At 49.0% G+C, this 22,940-nt stretch overlaps 1 protein-coding gene across 5 annotated transcripts in view; it reads right to left on the bottom strand.

The window, feature by feature from the left end:
* Nucleotides 1-22,940, bottom strand: part of CGN (cingulin) — a 58,732-nt gene that overhangs the window by 11,516 nt on the left and 24,276 nt on the right. For 4 of the 5 annotated variants that reach the window (XM_075608035.1, XM_075608039.1, XM_075608037.1 and 1 more), the window contains exons 7-17: nucleotides 21,776-21,917; nucleotides 20,230-20,442; nucleotides 19,556-19,704; nucleotides 18,866-19,007; nucleotides 18,055-18,267; nucleotides 16,989-17,195; nucleotides 15,313-15,570; nucleotides 14,828-14,998; nucleotides 13,523-13,684; nucleotides 13,081-13,170; nucleotides 12,418-12,501 (exon numbers count right to left, since the gene is read on the bottom strand). In XM_075608035.1, the coding sequence (XP_075464150.1) occupies nucleotides 12,418-12,501; nucleotides 13,081-13,170; nucleotides 13,523-13,684; nucleotides 14,828-14,998; nucleotides 15,313-15,570; nucleotides 16,989-17,195; nucleotides 18,055-18,267; nucleotides 18,866-19,007; nucleotides 19,556-19,704; nucleotides 20,230-20,442; nucleotides 21,776-21,917 (1,831 nt within the window). The remainder of the gene's footprint in view (nucleotides 1-12,417; nucleotides 12,502-13,080; nucleotides 13,171-13,522; nucleotides 13,685-14,827; nucleotides 14,999-15,312; nucleotides 15,571-16,988; nucleotides 17,196-18,054; nucleotides 18,268-18,865; nucleotides 19,008-19,555; nucleotides 19,705-20,229; nucleotides 20,443-21,775; nucleotides 21,918-22,940) is intronic. The other variant, XM_075608040.1, reaches the window with a different exon arrangement.

A 22,940-nucleotide genomic window follows, 5' to 3' on the forward strand; every position in this document is an offset into this window, starting at 1 on the left:
ATATATAAAGGCACAGAAAGGAGCGCTGCACACAGGAGGATTATATACAGGCACAGAAAGGAGCGCTGCACACAGGAGGATTATATACAGGCACAGAAAGGAGTGCTGCACACAGGAGGATTATATACAGGCACAGAAAGGAGCGCTGCACACAGGAGGATTATATACAGGCACAGAAAGGAGCGCTGCACACAGGAGGATTATATATACAGGCACAGAAAGGAGCGCTGCACACAGGAGGATTATATATAAACACAGAAAGGAGCGCTGCACACAGGAGGATTATATACAGGCACAGAAAGGAGCGCTGCACACAGGAGGATTATATATAAACACAGAAAGGAGCGCTGCACACAGGAGGATTATATATACAGGCACAGAAAGGAGCGCTGCACACAGGAGGATTATATACAGGCACAGAAAGGAGCGCTGCACACAGGAGGATTATATATTAACACAGAAAGGAGCGCTGCACACAGGAGGATTATATACAGGCACAGAAAGGAGCGCTGCACACAGGAGGATTATATATAAGCACAGAAAGGAGCGCTGCACACAGGAGGATTATATATAAGCACAGAAAGGAGCGCTGCACACAGGAGGATTATATACAGGCACAGAAAGGAGCGCTGCACACAGGAGGATTATATATAAAGGCACAGAAAGGAGAGCTGCACACAGGAGGATTATATACAGGCACAGAAAGGAGCGCTGCACACAGGAGGATTATATATAAAGGCACAGAAAGGAGCGCTGCACACAGGAGGATTATATATAAACACAGAAAGGAGCGCTGCACACAGGAGGATTATATATAAGCACAGAAAGGAGCGCTGCACACAGGAGGATTATATATACAGGCACAGAAAGGAGCGCTGCACACAGGAGGATTATATATACAGGCACAGAAAGGAGCGCTGCACACAGGAGGATTATATATACAGGCACAGAAAGGAGCGCTGCACACAGGAGGATTATATACAGGCACAGAAAGGAGCGCTGCACACAGGAGGATTATATATACAGGCACAGAAAGGAGCGCTGCACACAGGAGGATTATATACAGGCACAGAAAGGAGCGCTGCACACAGGAGGATTATATATAAACACAGAAAGGAGCGCTGCACACAGGAGGATTATATACAGGCACAGAAAGGAGCGCTGCACACAGGAGGATTATATACAGGCACAGAAAGGAGCGCTGCACACAGGAGGATTATATATAAACACAGAAAGGAGCGCTGCACACAGGAGGATTATAAATAAGGCACAGAAAGGAGCGCTGCACACAGGAGAATTATATATAAGCACAGAAAGGAGCGCTGCACACAGGAGGATTATATACAGGCACAGAAAGGAGCGCTGCACACAGGAGAATTATATATAAACACAGAAAGGAGCGCTGCACACAGGAGGATTATATACAGGCACAGAAAGGAGCGCTGCACACAGGAGGATTATATATACAGGCACAGAAAGGAGCGCTGCACACAGGAGGATTATATACAGGCACAGAAAGGAGCGCTGCACACAGGAGGATTATATATAAACACAGAAAGGAGCGCTGCACACAGGAGGATTATATACAGGCACAGAAAGGAGCGCTGCACACAGGAGGATTATATATAAACACAGAAAGGAGCGCTGCACACAGGAGGATTATATACAGGCACAGAAAGGAGCGCTGCACACAGGAGGATTATATATACAGGCACAGAAAGGAGCGCTGCACACAGGAGGATTATATACAGGCACAGAAAGGAGCGCTGCACACAGGAGGATTATATATAAAGGCACAGAAAGGAGTGCTGCACACAGGAGGATTATATATACAGGCACAGAAAGGAGCGCTGCACACAGGAGGATTATAAGGAGCGCTGCACACAGGAGGATTATATATACTGTACAGGCACAGAAAGGAGCGCTGCACACAGGCGGATTATATATTAACACAGAAAGGAGCGCTGCACACAGGAGGATTATATACAGGCACAGAAAGGAGCGCTGCACACAGGAGGATTATATATACTGTACAGGCACAGAAAGGAGCGCTGCACACAGGAGGATTATATATTAACACAGAAAGGAGCGCTGCCCACAGGAGGATTATATATTAACACAGAAAGGAGCGCTGCACACAGGAGGATTATATACAAGCACAGAAAGGAGCGCTGCACATAGGAGGATTATATATACTGGCACAGAAAGGAGCGCTGCACACAGGAGGATTATATATACAGGCACAGAAAGGAGCGCTGCACACAGGAGGATTATATATACAGGCACAGAAAGGAGCGCTGCACACAGGAGGATTATATATTAACACAGAAAGGAGCGCTGCACACAGGAGGATTATATATAAGCACAGAAAGGAGCGCTGCACACAGGAGGATTATATATACAGGCACAGAAAGGAGCGCTGCACATAGGAGGATTATATATACAGGCACAGAAAGGAGCGCTGCACACAGGAGGATTATATATACAGGCACAGAAAGGAGCGCTGCACACAGGAGGATTATATATACAGGCACAGAAAGGAGCGTTGCACACAGGAGGATTATATACAGGCACAGAAAGGAGCGCTGCACACAGGAGGATTATATATAAAGGCACAGAAAGGAGCGCTGCACACAGGAGGATTATATATTAACACAGAAAGGAGCGCTGCACACAGGAGGATTATATATTAACACAGAAAGGAGCGCTGCACACAGGAGGATTATATACAGGCACAGAAAGGAGCGCTGCACACAGGAGGATTAAATATAAGGCACAGAAAGGAGCGCTGCACACAGGAGGATTATATACAGGCACAGAAAGGAGCGCTGCACACAGGAGGATTATAAATAAGGCACAGAAAGGAGCGCTGCACACAGGAGGATTATATATTAACACAGAAAGGAGCGCTGCACACAGGAGGATTATATACAGCCACAGAAAGGGGCGCTGCACACAGGAGGATTATATACAGGCACAGAAAGGAGCGCTGCACACAGGAGGATTATATATACAGGCACAGAAAGGAGCGCTGCACACAGGAGGATTATATATAAAGGCACAGAAAGGAGCGCTGCACACAGGAGGATTATATATAAAGGCACAGAAAGGAGCGCTGCACACAGGAGGATTATATAGGCACAGAAAGGAGCGCTGCACACAGGAGGATTATATACAGGCACAGAAAGGAGCGCTGCACACAGGAGGATTATATATTAACACAGAAAGGAGCGCTGCACACAGGAGGATTATATACAGGCACAGAAAGGAGCGCTGCACACAGGAGGATTATATATACAGGCACAGAAAGGAGCGCTGCCCACAGGAGGATTATATACAGGCACAGAAAGGAGCGCAGCACACAGGAGGATTATATATAAAGGCACAGAAAGGAGCGCTGCACACAGGAGGATTATATATAAACACAGAAAGGAGCGCTGCACACAGTAGGATTATATATAAAGGCACAGAAAGGAGCGCTGCACACAGGAGGATTATATACAGGCACAGAAAGGAGCGCTGCACACAGGAGGATTATATACAGGCACAGAAAGGAGCGCTGCACACAGGAGGATTATATACAGGCACAGAAAGGAGCGCTGCACACAGGAGGATTATATATAAACACAGAAAGGAGCGCTGCACACAGGAGGATTATATATAAACACAGAAAGGAGCGCTGCACACAGGAGGATTATATACAGGCACAGAAAGGAGCGCTGCACACAGGAGGATTATATACAAGCACAGAAAGGAGCGCTGCACACAGGAGGATTATATATACAGGCACAGAAAGGAGCGCTGCACACAGGAGGATTATATATACAGGCACAGAAAGGAGCGCTGCACACAGGAGGATTATAAATAAGGCACAGAAAGGAGCGCTGCACACAGGAGGATAATATATACAGGCACAGAAAGGAGCGCTGCACACAGGAGGATTATATATAAAGGCACAGAAAGGAGCGCTGCACACAGGAGGATTATATATAAAGGCACAGAAAGGAGCGCTGCACACAGGAGGATTATATATTAACACAGAAAGGAGCGCTGCACATAGGAGGATTATATACAGGCATAGAAAGGAGCGCTGCACACAGGAGGATTATATACAGGCACAGAAAGGAGCGCTGCACACAGGAGGATTATATACAGTCACAGAAAGGGGCGCTGCACACAGGAGGATTATATAAAGGCACAGAAAGGAGCGCTGCACACAGGAGGATTATATATAAGGCACAGAAAGGAGAGCTGCACACAGGAGGATTATATATAAGGCACAGAAAGGAGCGCTGCACACAGGAGGATTATATATTAACACAGAAAGGAGCGCTGCACACAGGAGGATTATATACAGGCACAGAAAGGAGCGCTGCACACAGGAGTAATTATATACAGGCACAGAAAGGAGCGCTGCACACAGGAGGATTATATACAGGCACAGAAAGGAGTGCTGCACACAGGAGGATTATATACAGGCACAGAAAGGAGCGCTGCACACAGGAGGATTATATACAGGCACAGAAAGGAGCGCTGCACACAGGAGGATTATATATAGGCACAGAAAGGAGCGCTGCACACAGGAGGATTATATATAAACACAGAAAGGAGCGCTGCACACAGGAGGATTATATATACAGGCACAGAAAGGAGCGCTGCACACAGGAGGATTATATACAGGCACAGAAAGGAGTGCTGCACACAGGAGGATTATATACAGGCACAGAAAGGAGCGCTGCACACAGGAGGATTATATATAAAGGCACAGAAAGGAGCGCTGCACACAGGAGGATTATATATAAAGGCACAGAAAGGAGCGCTACACACAGGAGGATTATATATAAAGGCACAGAAAGGAGCGCTGCACACAGGAGGATTATATATAAAGGCACAGAAAGGAGCGCTGCACACAGGAGGATTATATATACAGGCACAGAAAGGAGCGCTGCACACAGGAGGATTATATATAAACACAGAAAGGAGAGCTGCACACAGGAGGATTATATATAAAGGCACAGAAAGGAGCGCTGCACACAGGAGGATTATATATACAGGCACAGAAAGGAGCGCTGCACACAGGAGGATTATATACAGGCACAGAAAGGAGCGCTGCACACAGGAGGATTATATATAAACACAGAAAGGAGCGCTGCACACAGGAGGATTATATATACAGGCACAGAAAGGAGCGCTGCACACAGGAGGATTATATATACAGGCACAGAAAGGAGCGCTGCACACAGGAGGATTATATACAGGCACAGAAAGGAGCGCTGCACACAGGAGGATTATATATAAACACAGAAAGGAGCGCTGCACACAGGAGGATTATATATACAGGCACAGAAAGGAGCGCTGCACACAGGAGGATTATATATAAACACAGAAAGGAGCGCTGCACACAGGAGGATTATATATACAGGCACAGAAAGGAGCGCTGCACACAGGAGGATTATATATACAGGCACAGAAAGGAGCGCTGCACACAGGAGGATTATATACAGGCACAGAAAGGAGCGCTGCACACAGGAGGATTATATATAAACACAGAAAGGAGCGCTGCACACAGGAGGATTATATACAGGCACAGAAAGGAGCGCTGCACACAGGAGGATTATATATACAGGCACAGAAAGGAGCGCTGCACACAGGAGGATTATATATAAAGGCACAGAAAGGAGCGCTGCACACAGGAGGATTATATATACCGGCACAGAAAGGAGCGCTGCACACAGGAGGATTATATATTAACACAGAAAGGAGCGCTGCACATAGGAGGATTATATACAGGCACAGAAAGGAGCGCTGCACACAGGAGGATTATATATACAGGCACAGAAAGGAGCGCTGCACACAGGAGGATTATATATAAAGGCACAGAAAGGAGCGCTGCACACAGGAGGATTATATATAAACACAGAAAGGAGCGCTGCACACAGGAGGATTATATATTAACACAGAAAGGAGCGCTGCACACAGGAGGATTATATACAGGCACAGAAAGGAGTGCTGCACACAGGAGGATTATATACAGGCACAGAAAGGAGCGCTGCACACAGGAGGATTATATACAGGCACAGAAAGGAGCGCTGCACACAGGAGGATTATATATAAAGGCACAGAAAGGAGCGCTGCACACAGGAGGATTATATATAAAGGCACAGAAAGGAGCGCTGCACACAGGAGGATTATATATAAAGGCACAGAAAGGAGCGCTGCACACAGGAGGATTATATATTAACACAGAAAGGAGCGCTGCACACAGGAGGATTATATATACAGGCACAGAAAGGAGCGCTGCACACAGGAGGATTATATATAAACACAGAAAGGAGCGCTGCACACAGGAGGATTATATATAAAGGCACAGAAAGGAGCGCTGCACACAGGAGGATTATATATACAGGCACAGAAAGGAGCGCTGCACACAGGAGGATTATATATACAGGCACAGAAAGGAGCGCTGCACACAGGAGGATTATATACAGGCACAGAAAGGAGCGCTGCACACAGGAGGATTATATATAAACACAGAAAGGAGCGCTGCACACAGGAGGATTATATATACAGGCACAGAAAGGAGCGCTGCACACAGGAGGATTATATATACAGGCACAGAAAGGAGCGCTGCACACAGGAGGATTATATACAGGCACAGAAAGGAGCGCTGCACACAGGAGGATTATATATAAACACAGAAAGGAGCGCTGCACACAGGAGGATTATATATACAGGCACAGAAAGGAGCGCTGCACACAGGAGGATTATATATAAAGGCACAGAAAGGAGCGCTGCACACAGGAGGATTATATACAGGCACAGAAAGGAGCGCTGCACACAGGAGGATTATATATACAGGCACAGAAAGGAGCGCTGCACACAGGAGGATTATATATAAAGGCACAGAAAGGAGCGCTGCACACAGGAGGATTATATATACCGGCACAGAAAGGAGCGCTGCACACAGGAGGATTATATATTAACACAGAAAGGAGCGCTGCACATAGGAGGATTATATACAGGCACAGAAAGGAGCGCTGCACACAGGAGGATTATATATACAGGCACAGAAAGGAGCGCTGCACACAGGAGGATTATATATAAAGGCAGAGAAAGGAGCGCTGCACACAGGAGGATTATATATAAACACAGAAAGGAGCGCTGCACACAGGAGGATTATATATTAACACAGAAAGGAGCGCTGCACACAGGAGGATTATATACAGGCACAGAAAGGAGCGCTGCACACAGGAGGATTATATATACAGGCACAGAAAGGAGCGCTGCACACAGGAGGATTATATACAGGCACAGAAAGGAGCGCTGCACACAGGAGGATTATATATTAACACAGAAAGGAGCGCTGCACAAAGGAGGATTATATACAGGCACAGAAAGGAGCGCTGCACACAGGAGGATTATATACAGGCACAGAAAGGAGCGCTGCACACAGGAGGATTATATATACCGGCACAGAAAGGAGCGCTGCACACAGGAGGATTATATATACAAGCACAGAAAGGAGCGCTGCACACAGGAGGATTATATACAGGCACAGAAAGGAGCGCTGCACACAGGATGATTATATACAGGCACAGAAAGGAGCGCTACACACAGGAGGATTATATATAAGCACAGAAAGGAGAGCTGCACACAGGAGGATTATATACAGGCACAGAAAGGAGCGCTGCACACAGGAGGATTATATATACAGGCACAGAAAGGAGCGCTGCACACAGGAGGATTATATATACAGGCACAGAAAGGAGCGCTGCACACAGGAGTAATTATATACAGGCACAGAAAGGAGCGCTGCACACAGGAGGATTATATACAGGCACAGAAAGGAGTGCTGCACACAGGAGGATTATATACAGGCACAGAAAGGAGCGCTGCACACAGGAGGATTATATACAGGCACAGAAAGGAGCGCTGCACACAGGAGGATTATATATAAAGGCACAGAAAGGAGCGCTACACACAGGAGGATTATATATAAAGGCACAGAAAGGAGCGCTGCACACAGGAGGATTATATACAGGCACAGAAAGGAGCGCTGCACACAGGAGGATTATATATAAGCACAGAAAGGAGCGCTGCACACAGGAGGATTATATACAGGCACAGAAAGGAGCGCTGCACACAGGAGGATTATATACAGGAACAGAAAGGAGCGCAGCACACAGGAGGATTATATATAAAGGCACAGAAAGGAGCGCTGCACACAGGAGGATTATATATACAGGCACAGAAAGGAGCGCTGCACACAGGAGGATTATATATAAAGGCACAGAAAGGAGCGCTACACACAGGAGGATTATATATAAAGGCACAGAAAGGAGCGCTGCACACAGGAGGATTATATACAGGCACAGAAAGGAGCGCAGCACACAGGAGGATTATATACAGGCACAGAAAGGAGCGCAGCACACAGGAGGATTATATATACAGGCACAGAAAGGAGCGCTGCACACAGGAGGATTATATACAGGCACAGAAAGGAGCGCTGCACACAGGAGGATTATATATACAGGCACAGAAAGGAGCGCTGCCCACAGGAGGATTATATATAAGAACAGAAAGGAGCGCTGCACACAGGAGGATTATATATAAACACAGAAAGGAGCGCTGCACACAGGAGGATTATATATAAACACAGAAAGGAGCGCTGCACACAGGAGGATTATATATTAACACAGAAAGGAGCGCTGCACACAGGAGGATTATATATACTGGCACAGAAAGGAGCGCTGCACACAGGAGGATTATATACAGGCACAGAAAAGAGCGCTGCACACAGGAGGATTATATATAAAGGCACAGAAAGGAGCGCTGCACACAGGAGGATTATATATTAACACAGAAAGGAGTGCTGCACACAGGAGGATTATATATAAAGGCACAGAAAGGAGCGCTACACACAGGAGGATTATATATAAAGGCACAGAAAGGAGCGCTGCACACAGGAGGATTATATATTAACACAGAAAGGAGCGCTGCACACAGAAGGATTATATATAAAGGCACAGAAAGGAGCGCTACACACAGGAGGATTATATATAAAGGCACAGAAAGGAGCGCTGCACACAGGAGGATTATATATACAGGCACAGAAAGGAGCGCTGCACACAGGAGGATTATATATAAAGGCACAGAAAGGAGCGCTACACACAGGAGGATTATATATAAAGGCACAGAAAGGAGCGCTGCACACAGGAGGATTATATATTAACACAGAAAGGAGCGCTGCACACAGGAGGATTATATATTAACACAGAAAGGAGCGCTGCACACAGGAGGATTATATATACAAGCACAGAAAGGAGCGCTGCACACAGGAGGATTATATACAGGCACAGAAAGGAGCGCTGCACACAGGAGGATTATATACAGGCACAGAAAGGAGCGCTACACACAGGAGGATTATATATAAGCACAGAAAGGAGAGCTGCACACAGGAGGATTATATACAGGCACAGAAAGGAGCGCTGCACACAGGAGGATTATATATACAGGCACAGAAAGGAGCGCTGCACACAGGAGTAATTATATACAGGCACAGAAAGGAGCGCTGCACACAGGAGGATTATATACAGGCACAGAAAGGAGTGCTGCACACAGGAGGATTATATACAGGCACAGAAAGGAGCGCTGCACACAGGAGGATTATATACAGGCACAGAAAGGAGCGCAGCACACAGGAGGATTATATATAAGCACAGAAAGGAGCGCTGCACACAGGAGGATTATATACAGGAACAGAAAGGAGCGCTGCCCACAGGAGGATTATATACAGGCACAGAAAGGAGCGCTGCACACAGGAGGATTATATATACAGGCACAGAAAGGAGCGCTGCCCACAGGAGGATTATATATAAACACAGAAAGGAGCGCTGCACACAGGAGGATTATATATTAACACAGAAAGGAGCGCTGCACACAGGAGGATTATATATAAACACAGAAAGGAGCGCTGCACACAGGAGGATTATATATTAACACAGAAAGGAGCGCTGCACACAGGAGGATTATATATTAACACAGAAAGGAGCGCTGCACACAGGAGGATTATATACAGGCACAGAAAGGAGCGCTGCACACAGGAGGATTATATACAGGCACAGAAAGGAGCGCTGCACACAGGAGGATTATATATAAACACAGAGAGGAGCGCTGCACACAGGAGGATTATATACAGGCACAGAAAGGAGCGCTGCACACAGGAGGATTATATATACAGGCACAGAAAGGAGTGCTGCACACAGGAGGATTATATATACAGGCACAGAAAGGAGTGCAGCACACAGGAGGATTATATACAGGCACAGAAAGGAGTGCAGCACACAGGAGGATTATATACAGGCACAGAAAGGAGCGCTGCACACAGGAGGATTATATACAGGCACAGAAAGGAGCGCTGCACACAGGAGGATTATATACAGGCACAGAAAGGAGCGCTGCACACAGGAGGATTATATACAGGCACAGAAAGGAGCGCTGCACACAGGAGGATTATATATACAGGCACAGAAAGGAGCGCTGCACACAGGAGGATTATATATACAGGCACAGAAAGGAGCGCTGCACACAGGAGGATTATATATTAACACAGAAAGGAGCGCTGCACACAGGAGGATTATATATACAGGCACAGAAAGGAGCGCTGCACACAGGAGGATTATATACAAGCACAGAAAGGAGCTCTGCACACAGGAGGATTATATACAGGCACAGAAAGGAGCGCTGCACACAGGAGGATTATATACAGGCACAGAAAGGAGCGCTGCACACAGGAGGATTATATACAGGCACAGAAAGGAGCACTGCACACAGGAGGATTATATATAAGCACAGAAAGGAGCGCTGCACACAGGAGGATTATATATTAACACAGAAAGGAGCGCTGCACACAGGAGGATTATATATTAACACAGAAAGGAGCGCTGCACACAGGAGGATTATATACAGGCACAGAAAGGAGCGCTGCACACAGGAGGATTATATACAGGCACAGAAAGGAGCGCTGCACACAGGAGGATTATATATAAACACAGAGAGGAGCGCTGCACACAGGAGGATTATATACAGGCACAGAAAGGAGCGCTGCACACAGGAGGATTATATATACAGGCACAGAAAGGAGTGCTGCACACAGGAGGATTATATATACAGGCACAGAAAGGAGTGCAGCACACAGGAGGATTATATACAGGCACAGAAAGGAGTGCAGCACACAGGAGGATTATATACAGGCACAGAAAGGAGCGCTGCACACAGGAGGATTATATACAGGCACAGAAAGGAGCGCTGCACACAGGAGGATTATATACAGGCACAGAAAGGAGCGCTGCACACAGGAGGATTATATACAGGCACAGAAAGGAGCGCTGCACACAGGAGGATTATATATACAGGCACAGAAAGGAGCGCTGCACACAGGAGGATTATATACAGGCACAGAAAGGAGCGCTGCACACAGGAGGATTATATATTAACACAGAAAGGAGCGCTGCACACAGGAGGATTATATACAGGCACAGAAAGGAGCGCTGCACACAGGAGGATTATATATACAGGCACAGAAAGGAGCGCTGCACACAGGAGGATTATATACAGGCACAGAAAGGAGCGCTGCACACAGGAGGATTATATATACAGGCACAGAAAGGAGCGCTGCACACAGGAGGATTATATACAGGCACAGAAAGGAGCGCTGCACACCGGAGGATTATATACAGGCACAGAAAGGAGCGCTGCACACAGGAGGATTATATACAGGCACAGAAAGGAGCACTGCACACCGGAGGATTATATACAGGCACAGAAAGGAGCGCTGCACACAGGAGGATTATATATAAGCACAGAAAGGAGCGCTGCACACAGGAGGATTATATACAGGCACAGAAAGGAGCGCTGCACACAGGAGGATTATATACAGGCACAGAAAGGAGCGCTGCACACAGGAGGATTATATACAGGCACATTCCTATTTTATTAGTGTTTCAGATTAAGTGCAATTTGTGGCTACATAATGGAGCCGGCTAGTTCAGGCACGGACAGAAACAGTCACCTCCCATACCTACCTGGCTTCTGCATGTCGGAGCAAAGCCCACAGAGCCACGAGCAGTCAGGGAGCGAGCCGTGCAGGCAGGGAGCGAGCCGTGCAGGCAGGGAGCGAGCCGTGCAGGCAGGGAGCGAGCCGTGCAGGCAGGGAGCGAGCCGTGCAGGCAGGGAGCGAGCAAGCCGGGCACAGAGGCGAGCTGCGATCCGGGCAAAGGAGTACCTCGTCTCCCCCCCATATACTCTCTCCTCCCCCCCACTGCTTTCCTGCACAGATCTAACATTGGGCACTCCCCCCTCCAATATCCACTCTCTCCTCTCCCCCCCAGCGAGGTGGCTCCTCTGGTGTTAGGTTACCTGTCTCTCTAGCGAGATTTTGTCACATTCCAGATCCTGCCGGGTGGATCTTTCCTGCATCAGCTCTGCCCGCTGCTGGTCCATCTGCGAACAGGGGGGGAAGAAGAGAGCGGGAGTCAGGAGAGCAGACTGGGGCAAAATCAGGTTGTAATGCGACATGGAGCGAGACGCCCACTGAGGGGGGCTGGGGATATAGGGCACACAGACCAGGAAGGGAACGGGGTCTGTGATATTCCACCGATTAGGCAACGGGCAGATTATAGAAAGGTCTAAACCGCTATGTATCTGGATCATACCGCCGAGAATGAGATGTATATGTAACGGTGTCACGCGCCAGTGATGTACTGTATACAGAAAGCACTTACCACATGAATAATGTGACGTGTGTATGTATATATAGTCACTTCCCATGCATAATAATAATAAATATATATTCTTATGCAGACTAACTAAAAAGGTGCATGTGTCCCGGGGGTCCCCTCAGCTCTGTGAGGGGGTGTGTGTCTCCCCTTCCCCCCCCAGGTCCCCTCAGCCCTGTGAGATGGTGCGTGTCTCCCCTCCCCCCCCCCCAGGTCCCCTCAGCCCTGTGAGGTGGTGCGTGTGTGTTCCCCCCCCCCCCCCCCCCCAGGTCCCCTCAGCCCTGTGAGAGGAAGTAAATGTTACCTGGTCTCTGCTCCGGTTCATTCTGTCTGTGAGGAGCTCCACGGTGTTCCTCTCCTCATCCAATTCCACCTCCAGATGCTTCATCTTATCCTACAGAGGAGGAGGAGGAGGACATGTAATGTGAGCACGGAGCCTCCCCAACATTAAACAGACAGATTACCAATGCTCAACCACCACAACCTGCATGGCGTGTCACATACAGAGAGAGGTTACATGTATATATTACAGATCTCTCTCCAGGTCATACAGTTCACTGCTCCAGATAACCCATGAAACAAGAAAAGCCTACACTCCAATTCTGGGACATGAAGCCAACTACCACAAATACTTGAATTGTTATCCCACTTAAAAGACCAGTGTTTTTATTTCATTCACCCTCTCCACCCCCACATAAAGCTGTGGTTACATCGGCCACGCTTCTTTCTTTCGCTCGGTCACTGACCTCCAGCACTTTGACCTGTCGGGAGCGGTCATCCTGGAAGCGTTTCTTGGACTCCATGTCCTGCTCCAGGCTCTGCAGACGCTTGGTCAGGAGGTCCTTGTCCAGCACGGATCCCTCCTTCTCCGCGTGACTGTCCTGCAGAGCCTGCTTCAGCCTTGGCACCTGAGGGCCAGAAACTCGGGTCAGCACCAGACAGCCTGCAGGTGCATTGTACAGGAGCTCCCCCTGCTGGGCTGACACTCTAAACACCTTAAAGCTGCAGACCAAGCAATATCCTACATGTGGTTTTTAATAAATCAGTTCTGTACAATGAGAAAATACTTTTAGGATTTTTTTTAAACAACTGAGTAACATTTTTAATGTATAATATAACAAGCATTTTTTTGTTTCTGTAGCAAGCATTTACAAAGTCACACCACCTTCCTCTTCTGAAACAGCCCGTTTGAGCTCTGCCCTCTCTCTAGCAGTGCACCAATTGTATCTAGTGACTGCTTGGTCACATGATCTTCCCCACAGAACTTTGCATCTTGGGTTCTCTTCTGCTGCACTGACGGCCATTAAGTGAACCCCCGAGCGGACTCTTCGCCGATCGATCACAAGAGAATGGATCGACTGACAACTTAGCTAATTACTTATCATTGTGCGGATTGTATTGATGTACAAATTAAAAGGAAAAATTTTTAAATAAAAACGTCAGCTTGGACTGCTGCTTTAAAGATACAGCTCCACCACGTTTAATTCTAATAAAGCTTTATTCCCTGTTCTGCACTGAAGTTGAAATTATTTTCAATTTTATTTATTACTACAAAAGGAGATCAAAACTGCAAAGAATACGGCTGCTAAACCGTGAAACGTGGGGACCAATGAAATACAAAGATCCTTGTCAGAGGTGCTCAGGAGAAGACGGATAAGTCTCTCTGAAGTCACGTGGCCGCAAATTCATTTTCCACAAAAATGAAAAATAAATAAATACAAGTTGGTAATGAGCACAAAATGGCGTCACACCGCGCTCACCTTCAAGGCCGGTATTTAAAGACAGGGGGGGCGGGGGGCATATTTACTAAACGGTTCTCCTGTAATGCACGGACCAGCTCCAGGAGACATCTTTACATATCCCATGTACATGAACTCTAGTAAAATGGGCCATCAGGGGTCCCTGCAATAGCACCGCTTAGCAACATGGGCCGGAGAGTAAAACCTCATGTGTCCGATTGAACAGCGTCTCTGGTAAGAGATGAAACTCCTTCAGAGGCCGAGGCCGTTCACCGCATGGCATGCCGAGAAGATCCCCTTCCCCCTCCTTACCTCCTCCTGTAAGCGGCTCACGGTGACCTGCAGCTTCTCCGCCTCCGCAGAGCGCTCCTTGGCCTGTTTCTGCGCCTCGCCGATCTCCCGGCGGGACTTCTCCTTGTATTCTTCCAGCTGGGTCTGCAGTATGGTCAGCGAGCCACGCGACTCGTCCGACATGTGATCAAACTGCGGGCAGGGGACACGGCTCAGAACCAGCGGCGGGGACTTTCATTCCTTAACCCCTGCGCACTGTGCCCCGGCAGCACCCACAGGGGCCGACATCGCAAATAACACTATTTGTACGCACGACCACTCCTTATCCACTCACAATCTGTATACTCCGTGCTAGAATACGGACATTATATACGTTTTTTTTTTACAGCAGGCGACACCGTGCTTTTTGGTTCAAACGGAAAACCAAAACCAAACAAACCACAGACACACACAAGCAGGCGCCCCTGCCCCGAAGAGCTTGCAGTCTGCGCCCCCATTCTCAGCACCTCTCTGTTCAGCTTCTCGATGGATTTATCCAGCAGCCGCTTCTGCTCCTCCAGCTCGTTCTTGGTCTTCTTCAGCTGGTCCTTCTGCTTCATCTCCTCCTGGTAACATTCCTGCAGCTCGTCGTACTCCAGGGAGAGGCGGCTCAGGCTGCGCTGCGCTTCCTCCAGGCGGCTCTCCAGCGTGCGCTTCCCCATGGCCAACTCCTGCTCCTGGTCTGTGGCTTCTCCCAGAGTCTCCTCCATCTTCTTCCGCTCGGCCTGAGGGGGGGGGAAGAGTAGCGTGAGGAAAAGAGAGCGAGGCGTGCCCGGCGAGGGAAAAAGGGGCCGCGTGAGGGAAAGGGGGCCGCGTGAGGGAAAGGGGTTAGGGGGCGGCGCAAGGGAAAAGGGGGACCACGCGAGGGAAAGGGGCCGCGTGAGGGAAAGGGGTTAGGGGGCGGCGCAAGGGAAAAGGGGGACCACGCGAGGGAAAGGGGCCGCGTGAGGGAAAGGGGTTAGGGGGCGGCGCAAGGGAAAAGGGGGACCACACGAGGGAAAGGGGCCGCGTGAGGGAAAGGGGTTAGGGGGCGGCGCAAGGGAAAAGGGGGACCACGCGAGGGAAAGGGGCCGCGTGAGGGAAAGGGGTTAGGGGGCGGCGCAAGGGAAAAGGGGGACCACACGAGGGAAAGGGGCCGCGTGAGGGAAAGGGGTTAGGGGGCGGCGCAAGGGAAAAGGGGGACCACGCAAGGGAAAGGGGCCGCGTGAGGGAAAGGGGTTAGGGGGCCACCTCATAGTAGTGCTCAAAGTGTGATGTCACAGAGCATCAACACATTTCTATTGCTGGCCCCTCGGGCACTGAAGGGGTTAAAAAGTAGTAATATTGTGTCTTTTCCCCACCAAAAAAAAACGGATTTATTTTCAAGCAATTTATGCCCTTTTCAAGCAGGAATTTCTTCCAATGAATAAAGTAATGGTCCTGCACCCCCCGTTACCAACACTTTTCCCCCTAGGAGAGCTCAGCGGGCCTGTTCTCGGAGCACAAAGTAGAAAACTTGGCATTGCCGGCGCTGTATTGGAGGTTTGCGGAGATCAGATAACAGGTGACAGAGGAAGAAGCGGCCTAAGGCCTCGTCCCCACAGCTCGCGGCTGCGCACGCAAAAGGTACGGCCCTCGTCACTGCACACGTAGCGTACGGCCCTCTATGGGGCCGGCCCCATTCACTGCGTGCCTGCAGAAAGCGCGATGCGCCACCGCCTTTGACGAAAGGCCACGTCACGGTGGCGGTTCAGCCACTGAGAGCGAACCAGCCCTGTGACGTCATGGTCGCGCCACTGCAGCGCCCCCTCCCCACCCGCCGTGATGTGAAGTCCTTCAGATCGCTCGGATGGAGGGAACAAGCGCCGCCCCTGCGCGCACACTGGGGCCGTAGCTTAAGATCCGTATCACGGCGATCGCGCGGTTATTTATTATTTCAAGCGTTCTTCCCAATGTTGTACAATACGGCGCCGGTATAAAGTCTGCACGGAAAACAGCCGTGTGCGGCAGAACAGGAGAATAAAACAGCACAGCTCGTCATGTGAATGACTGAAACTGGGATAACCTGAAAACCTGACCTGTTGGTGGCCCTGGAGTACTGGAGTTGGCTACCCCTGCCCTGAAGCTTCAGCGTGCGGCATTACACAGCCTGTAACAAAGGTACCTCCAGTTTGCCGAGCTTGTCCTTCAGCCGAGACTCCGCGGCCTGCAGCAGCTCGCTGAACGTTTTCAGCTCCTTCACTTGAGCCTCCAGCCCCAAGATCTTCCTCCGCAGGTCGTCGTTATTGTCCCTGGCATCCTGCAGCGTGGACTCCATCACCTGCCGCATGCGCGCCGCCTCCGCCTTCTCGCTTTCCAGGGACCGGTTAATCTGAACGCGCGGAGAGGAGGGAAGGGGGACCTGGTTTTACTGACACATCGTGAGACACATGTAGAGGAAAAGACAGATGGAACCGGAAGGAAAGGGATCGTCGCAGTAAGAGCAGTGGCCATGTGTGCTTTATTACCCTTGGAGACTGATGGCAGATACAGTAGATCACTCCAGTAGTCGCCAAGGACCAACCATCAGGTCTGTTTTTCAGGATATCCCTGCTTCAGCATGTGGCTCAGTGACCCAGCCTTCGACTGAGCCACCTGTGCTGAAGCAGGGATATCCTGAAAACCTGACCTGTTGGTGGTCCTTGAGGACTGGAGTTGGCCACCTCTGCTTTAGGAAGAAGTCAGACGGTCATTACTGGGGTCAGGAATCAGATAACGAGTGAACGTGCCACTGTTTTTTTGCTTGCTCTGGATCACTAGAACTAACAAAAATTGGGCGGGTATCTCCCACGATTACAATGTAACAAAAAAGGTGGAACACAACGGTCTCTTCTTTTCCACCTAATCTGCCATGTTATGTAACTGCTGGGTGCAAAAGGGTCATCCCGTGCTCCTACCTCCAGAGAAAAGCCATCACATAACTCAGGAACAAGAAACACACAACTAGACACCGGTCTTCTGCCGCTGCCACTCCAACGATGTCCCCAACACATGGCGGGACAGTGCCCGTGTCATTTACATACACGCATTTCCAACTATGTGGAAATGATTGTGTCATTTTAGGGCGGTTACGTGGAAATCACAATGCAGTGACCATGTGCCAGGAAATATCACTGATCCAAGTGTTTCACCAACATCGATAATATCAGAGAGGAGTCTGCCTATCCACACAGTGCTGCTTGGCTCCTCACCTTGACCAGCTCCTCGTAGTCTTTCTTGGCCAGTATGGTCTCCTTCTGCAATTGCTGGCGCAGCTTCTCCGCCTCGAGGTCGTGACCGGACGCCTCTTCCTGCAGGGCCCCTTTCAGGGCAGACAGCTCCCGCTCCCGCTGGTGAAGGTTGTCCTCCTGTCTCCGCTTGTCCAAGGTGAGCTGCTTCAGCTGATCCTGCACCCGTTGTAGCTCCTAGCAGAAAGAATACCAAAAACATCTGCATTCTGGAGCAGCGGCGGGTGTGCAGACTGCATGGCGAGTGTACCTTTTACAGCCCGTGCTGCGCAGGGCGCGCGCCAGCTACAGCCCGCGTCTGTGACAGCACATTCTGGGCTCAGAAGCATCTCTAGAGAAATACTTGTCTAACAAGTGTGTGCATTTAATTTGCAGCTTGTGGTGAATTTATGTGGCACAGACACAATAATTTGGTGTGCGCAAATGTAGTAGTAAACAAATATATCACCCAGGCATGTACCCATGCCAAACGTCACATGTATGCACAAGATGAAGAAATACAACACCACGCAGGTAGTATCAAAATAAGTGTATTAATGTCCACATAATCCAACGTCTTGGTTCTCTGACTGAAGGGACCTTCATCAGGACTGAGATATTACCTACCTGTTGCTGTATTTCTTAATATGGTGCGTGCGCGTGTAAATAAAACCAACCAGCCTTTTGGGGATGGAGAGATCAGGAGTTCTACGTATCTATTTAATAAGTATTATAATTACTGGGATGTCTTGAAGTTTCCATTGAGATATATAGATATACAGACATATATACACACCTTTCTAACTGCATCGGCTTCCCCTGTATTCACTGAGCTCTTCTTGAACTGATCCATCTCAGTCTGGATTAGGGAGAACCTGTCCCTCAACTCCTTGAGTTCATCTTCAAACTCTTCCTTCTCCATCTTCACCTGCAACAGCCTGAAAAACATGCCAGGAGTAGAAGCGTTAGCTGCCCGCGTCCGTTATAAAAACAGCTGCTCTGTATGCTCCATGTCACCAAGCGCGGAGCCCCAGCTAGGTCATTCCAACAGGCGCCTCCGGCAGGGAACGCTCAAGCATGTCCCATTCACCCACAGAGGACTTAGTGCAAACACAAACTCTTCCGTCTGTGCTTTAATTCAGCAGAGACTGGTTTATTAGAAGGGATGTATAGTTGATATGAGAAAACCTCAAATGCAGAATTCATGAAAATAAAGTCAAATTCAAGGATCTAATGGTCAAAGTATCTTTGTTTTTGTTTTTTAAAGAAACCATAACTTGCACTTTGTGGCAAATGTAATCTTTTTTTAAAGACATGTAAACATGGAACAGTCGCCCTGTTTAATATCATGAGGCCCCCCTGTTTTTGGGACACTGACCAGTGGCCGTGCACAAGCCGTGTTGTTGTTAACATATAAGAGGTAGCAGGAGCAGCACTCTGTACACTTATCACATTGCTGTGGAGCCGAGGGCAGGAAGGTACTCACTCCTGCTTTGTGCTGCGCAGCTCATCCTTGTTCTTTTGGAACATCTCCTTCCACTGGTTTATTTCATCGCTGCTCTCCTCCAGCTCACGCTGCAAGTTACGCATGACCAGGTTTATCTTCTGACGCTCCGATTCCAGGCTCACCTGATCCTTAGCAACCGGGAAACAAAACATTGTCATAGTATCAGGTGCCGCTTCCGGGAAGGAAAGAGTTACCGTCGCAGCCGCTTAATAAGCCAGTGTGTGCAGCGATCTCAAGCTGAAACACCGCCACCAGCACCAAGCCTCTGCTAAGCCCCTATACACCAATGAACGCATGATATACACCTGCGCTGGGTGTATATTTGGAATTAGAGGTTACAACGTTGACAGGTTTTTCCTTCTTTGAAGTTCAAAGAGAATGCGAGCTCAAGTGAGAACTAAAGTTATAACCATTTCACAGCATGAATACAGCAATCACAACTGTGCACTAGACTTAGATGTCCCCATTCTCCTGTTTATTTGGACATACAGCTGGGAGATGCATAGAACACTTTCCTAAACATAAAATTGAATCTGGCTGCTCAAAAGTCCAATGGGGTTTGTATATACAAACCAGGATGTACTTACACCCTCTTTAGCCTCCTTAACGTCTGATACATTTAGGTTGCCGGTTGCTATGCCCCTCTCTAGTACCTGAGACACATTATCCATGTTCTTCCTTAGCTTATCCACGTCGCCCTGGTATTGCTGCCGCACTCGGTCCATCTCCTTGTCATGATTGGCCACCTCCTCTTTCAGAACCCCTTTCAGCGCGGTCAGCTCCCGCTCTCTCTGCCTGAGCATCTCCTCGTGCTTGTGACGAAGCTCCAGCATCTCGTCCATCTCCTCCCGGGTATCCATCAGCTCCTGGAGTCACGGAGCAAGCGAGGGGGCGTGAGGACGGGGGGACCCTCACACTCTGATGTAGAAAGGCTGTGGGGGGGGGGGGGGGGGGAGGTCGGCGGGGGAGGAGAGGGGATGCTCTCCGGCTTCCTGCAGATTTAAACCTTCCTACCCTACGCGCCATAAATCCTGCTCTATATTGTGATCTGTACATGGGATCACAGCACAATGCGCTGTGTGAGATATGTTGTGACACATTGTTATGTAGTGAACACGCATTGCGTTGGATCCTATGAGCCAACGTTTGTCTTAGAAACAAGACCGTCATCAGGACTAATGCAAATGAAAGAAACACCTAGATCAGGGGTGCACAAAGTGGGGGGGGGGGCACGGGAGATTATCCAGGGAGGCGAAGCTGCTACAGAGGTCCCACGCTTTCCACCAGGGTATTTAAATTTAATGCGGGGGAGAGAGGGGGGGGAACGTGTGAGGACTCTGCAGCTTCTCCTGCCTGGTCTTCGGCGAAGCGGCGTCACATGACCTCGCGACATCATTTGACACCTGAGCCGAGCAGGAGGGGGGGGGGCGTGAGCAGGCAGGGAAGGTGCAGGATCAAAACTTTGCACCCCTGACATACATTACATGTGATCCTGGTGAAGGTTGTGTTTGTGAGACAGGAACCTTGGCCTTCCTCAATACAATGTGTGTGGTGGGTGGTGGGTGATGGGTGATGTGTGGGTGTTCTGCTTGGTATGCCTGTTCCAGGTCTCAGCCAGCGAGAGATTACAGCAGGGATGGGCACTCCAGGCCTCAAGGGCCACTAACAGGTCAGGTTTTTAGGATAACCCTTCTTTAGCACAGATGTAGTCAATGACAGCCACCTGTACTGAAGCAGTGATATCCTGAAAACCTGACCTGTTGGTAGCCCTTGAGACCTGGAGTTGCCCACCCCTGGATTACAGGAAGCTTTGTTGGTGTCCTGGGTACCTCAGATTCGACATCAAGTAAAGAACTGGTTGGGAACGGTAGGATAATACCAAGAAATGCAATAACCAACAACTCCCCGCGATAACCCCTCGACCTCTGCGAAAATAAACACGCTCCCGCAAAAAGAAAAACCACATACGCATCCCAGCCACATCTTGCTTTTCAATATATTGCTTGAACTTTTGAGTTCAACTCTGCAATATATGGTTTAAATCCCGCCTCGTGTACACCCAAATAGTCAAAGGCACTGTTTTACACGGCACCGCAAAACAGGCGGCTATCGCTGCTCGCGCATGCAAATCCATCAAGCTAATTCAGAGGAGGAGATTAGCTTGGGAGGGTGTTTGTGAGCAGGTGTGAGAGCGGATACCTTCAGTATCGCGTGTTTGTCAGTTGAACTTCCTCCCTTTGTTTTCAGCTCCGAGAGCTCTTCCCGGGAATCCAGCAGCTGGTCCTCCAGAGATCTCATCTTGGTCTCCACCTGCTCCTTCCCCATTCGTACTTCCATCAGCCTGGACAACGGAGAAAGGGATCAGACAGCACTCCATGCAGGTACCAAGGATGCATTGTCACCTGCCATGGCCCATCCCTGTGCGGCGGCCGACACGGAACACGCCAAGTCTTTGTAGTACTCGTTACACGCTAGTAACAATTCCATTTATTTACAGATTGAAAGGTTTAGCTGTGGCCTTAGCACGAAAAGACATTAGGTAAAGCTCCTTGTGACCTTGGGCAACTCAATTTATCTTCCTGTGCCTCAGGCACCAAAAATAGATCGTAAGCTCTGTGGGGCAGGGACGGTGCCTGTAACATTCCCATGTGCTGCGCACCGTGTGCTATACTGTAACTGACGCGCTTTGTGTCCCACGAGGAGGAAAGCGTTATAGGAAATAAAGTTATATTATTAACGACTGTTGAATATTTTCAAAGAATTTGGTTTACATGGAAAGTTAAAAAAAATAAATAAAAATAAGTTCGATAAATATTGTAAAAACCAACCAAAGCTTCTGGTTACTATGGAAATGCTACAAGTCATTTTAAATGTGTAAGCCTCCCTTGCCCCCCTGGTGTTCGCTACTAAAGTACACAAGGGGTTAACCATGAGAATAGAGGTTAACTCCGCCCAGTGGTGACAGCAGTACTGGAGGGATAAAGGGCAGGAGCAGAGAGTTCTAGGGGGGAGTTCCAGCACGGGAGAGAGAGGGGGGCTTCAGAGTAGAGGTAGGGAAGATGCTCCCCAGAGTATAGCATAGATTAAGCCCCCCTCCCTTTTATTAGGTTTCAGATAGGAACAGGGCCCCTTCAAATAGGATACAATCGTATGACTATAAGAGAGAAGAGCGTGTCCCAGTACCGGGAATGCAGCCATGCCTCAGTGGGCCATACAGCAGCGGCCCCAGGATGTCTGGGGGATCAGCCCTACCAGCAGATCCCCACCCACAATATTCAGTACCCCGAGGAAGTGGCAGTTCCAGAGCAGGCATGGGAAGTAACGTTACACAGAACAGGATCTCAGCAGGAGCCCGCAGTAACAG

The sequence above is a fragment of the Ascaphus truei genome, chromosome 7 (genome assembly GCF_040206685.1).
Source record: "Ascaphus truei isolate aAscTru1 chromosome 7, aAscTru1.hap1, whole genome shotgun sequence".
NCBI lineage: Eukaryota > Metazoa > Chordata > Amphibia > Anura > Ascaphidae > Ascaphus > Ascaphus truei.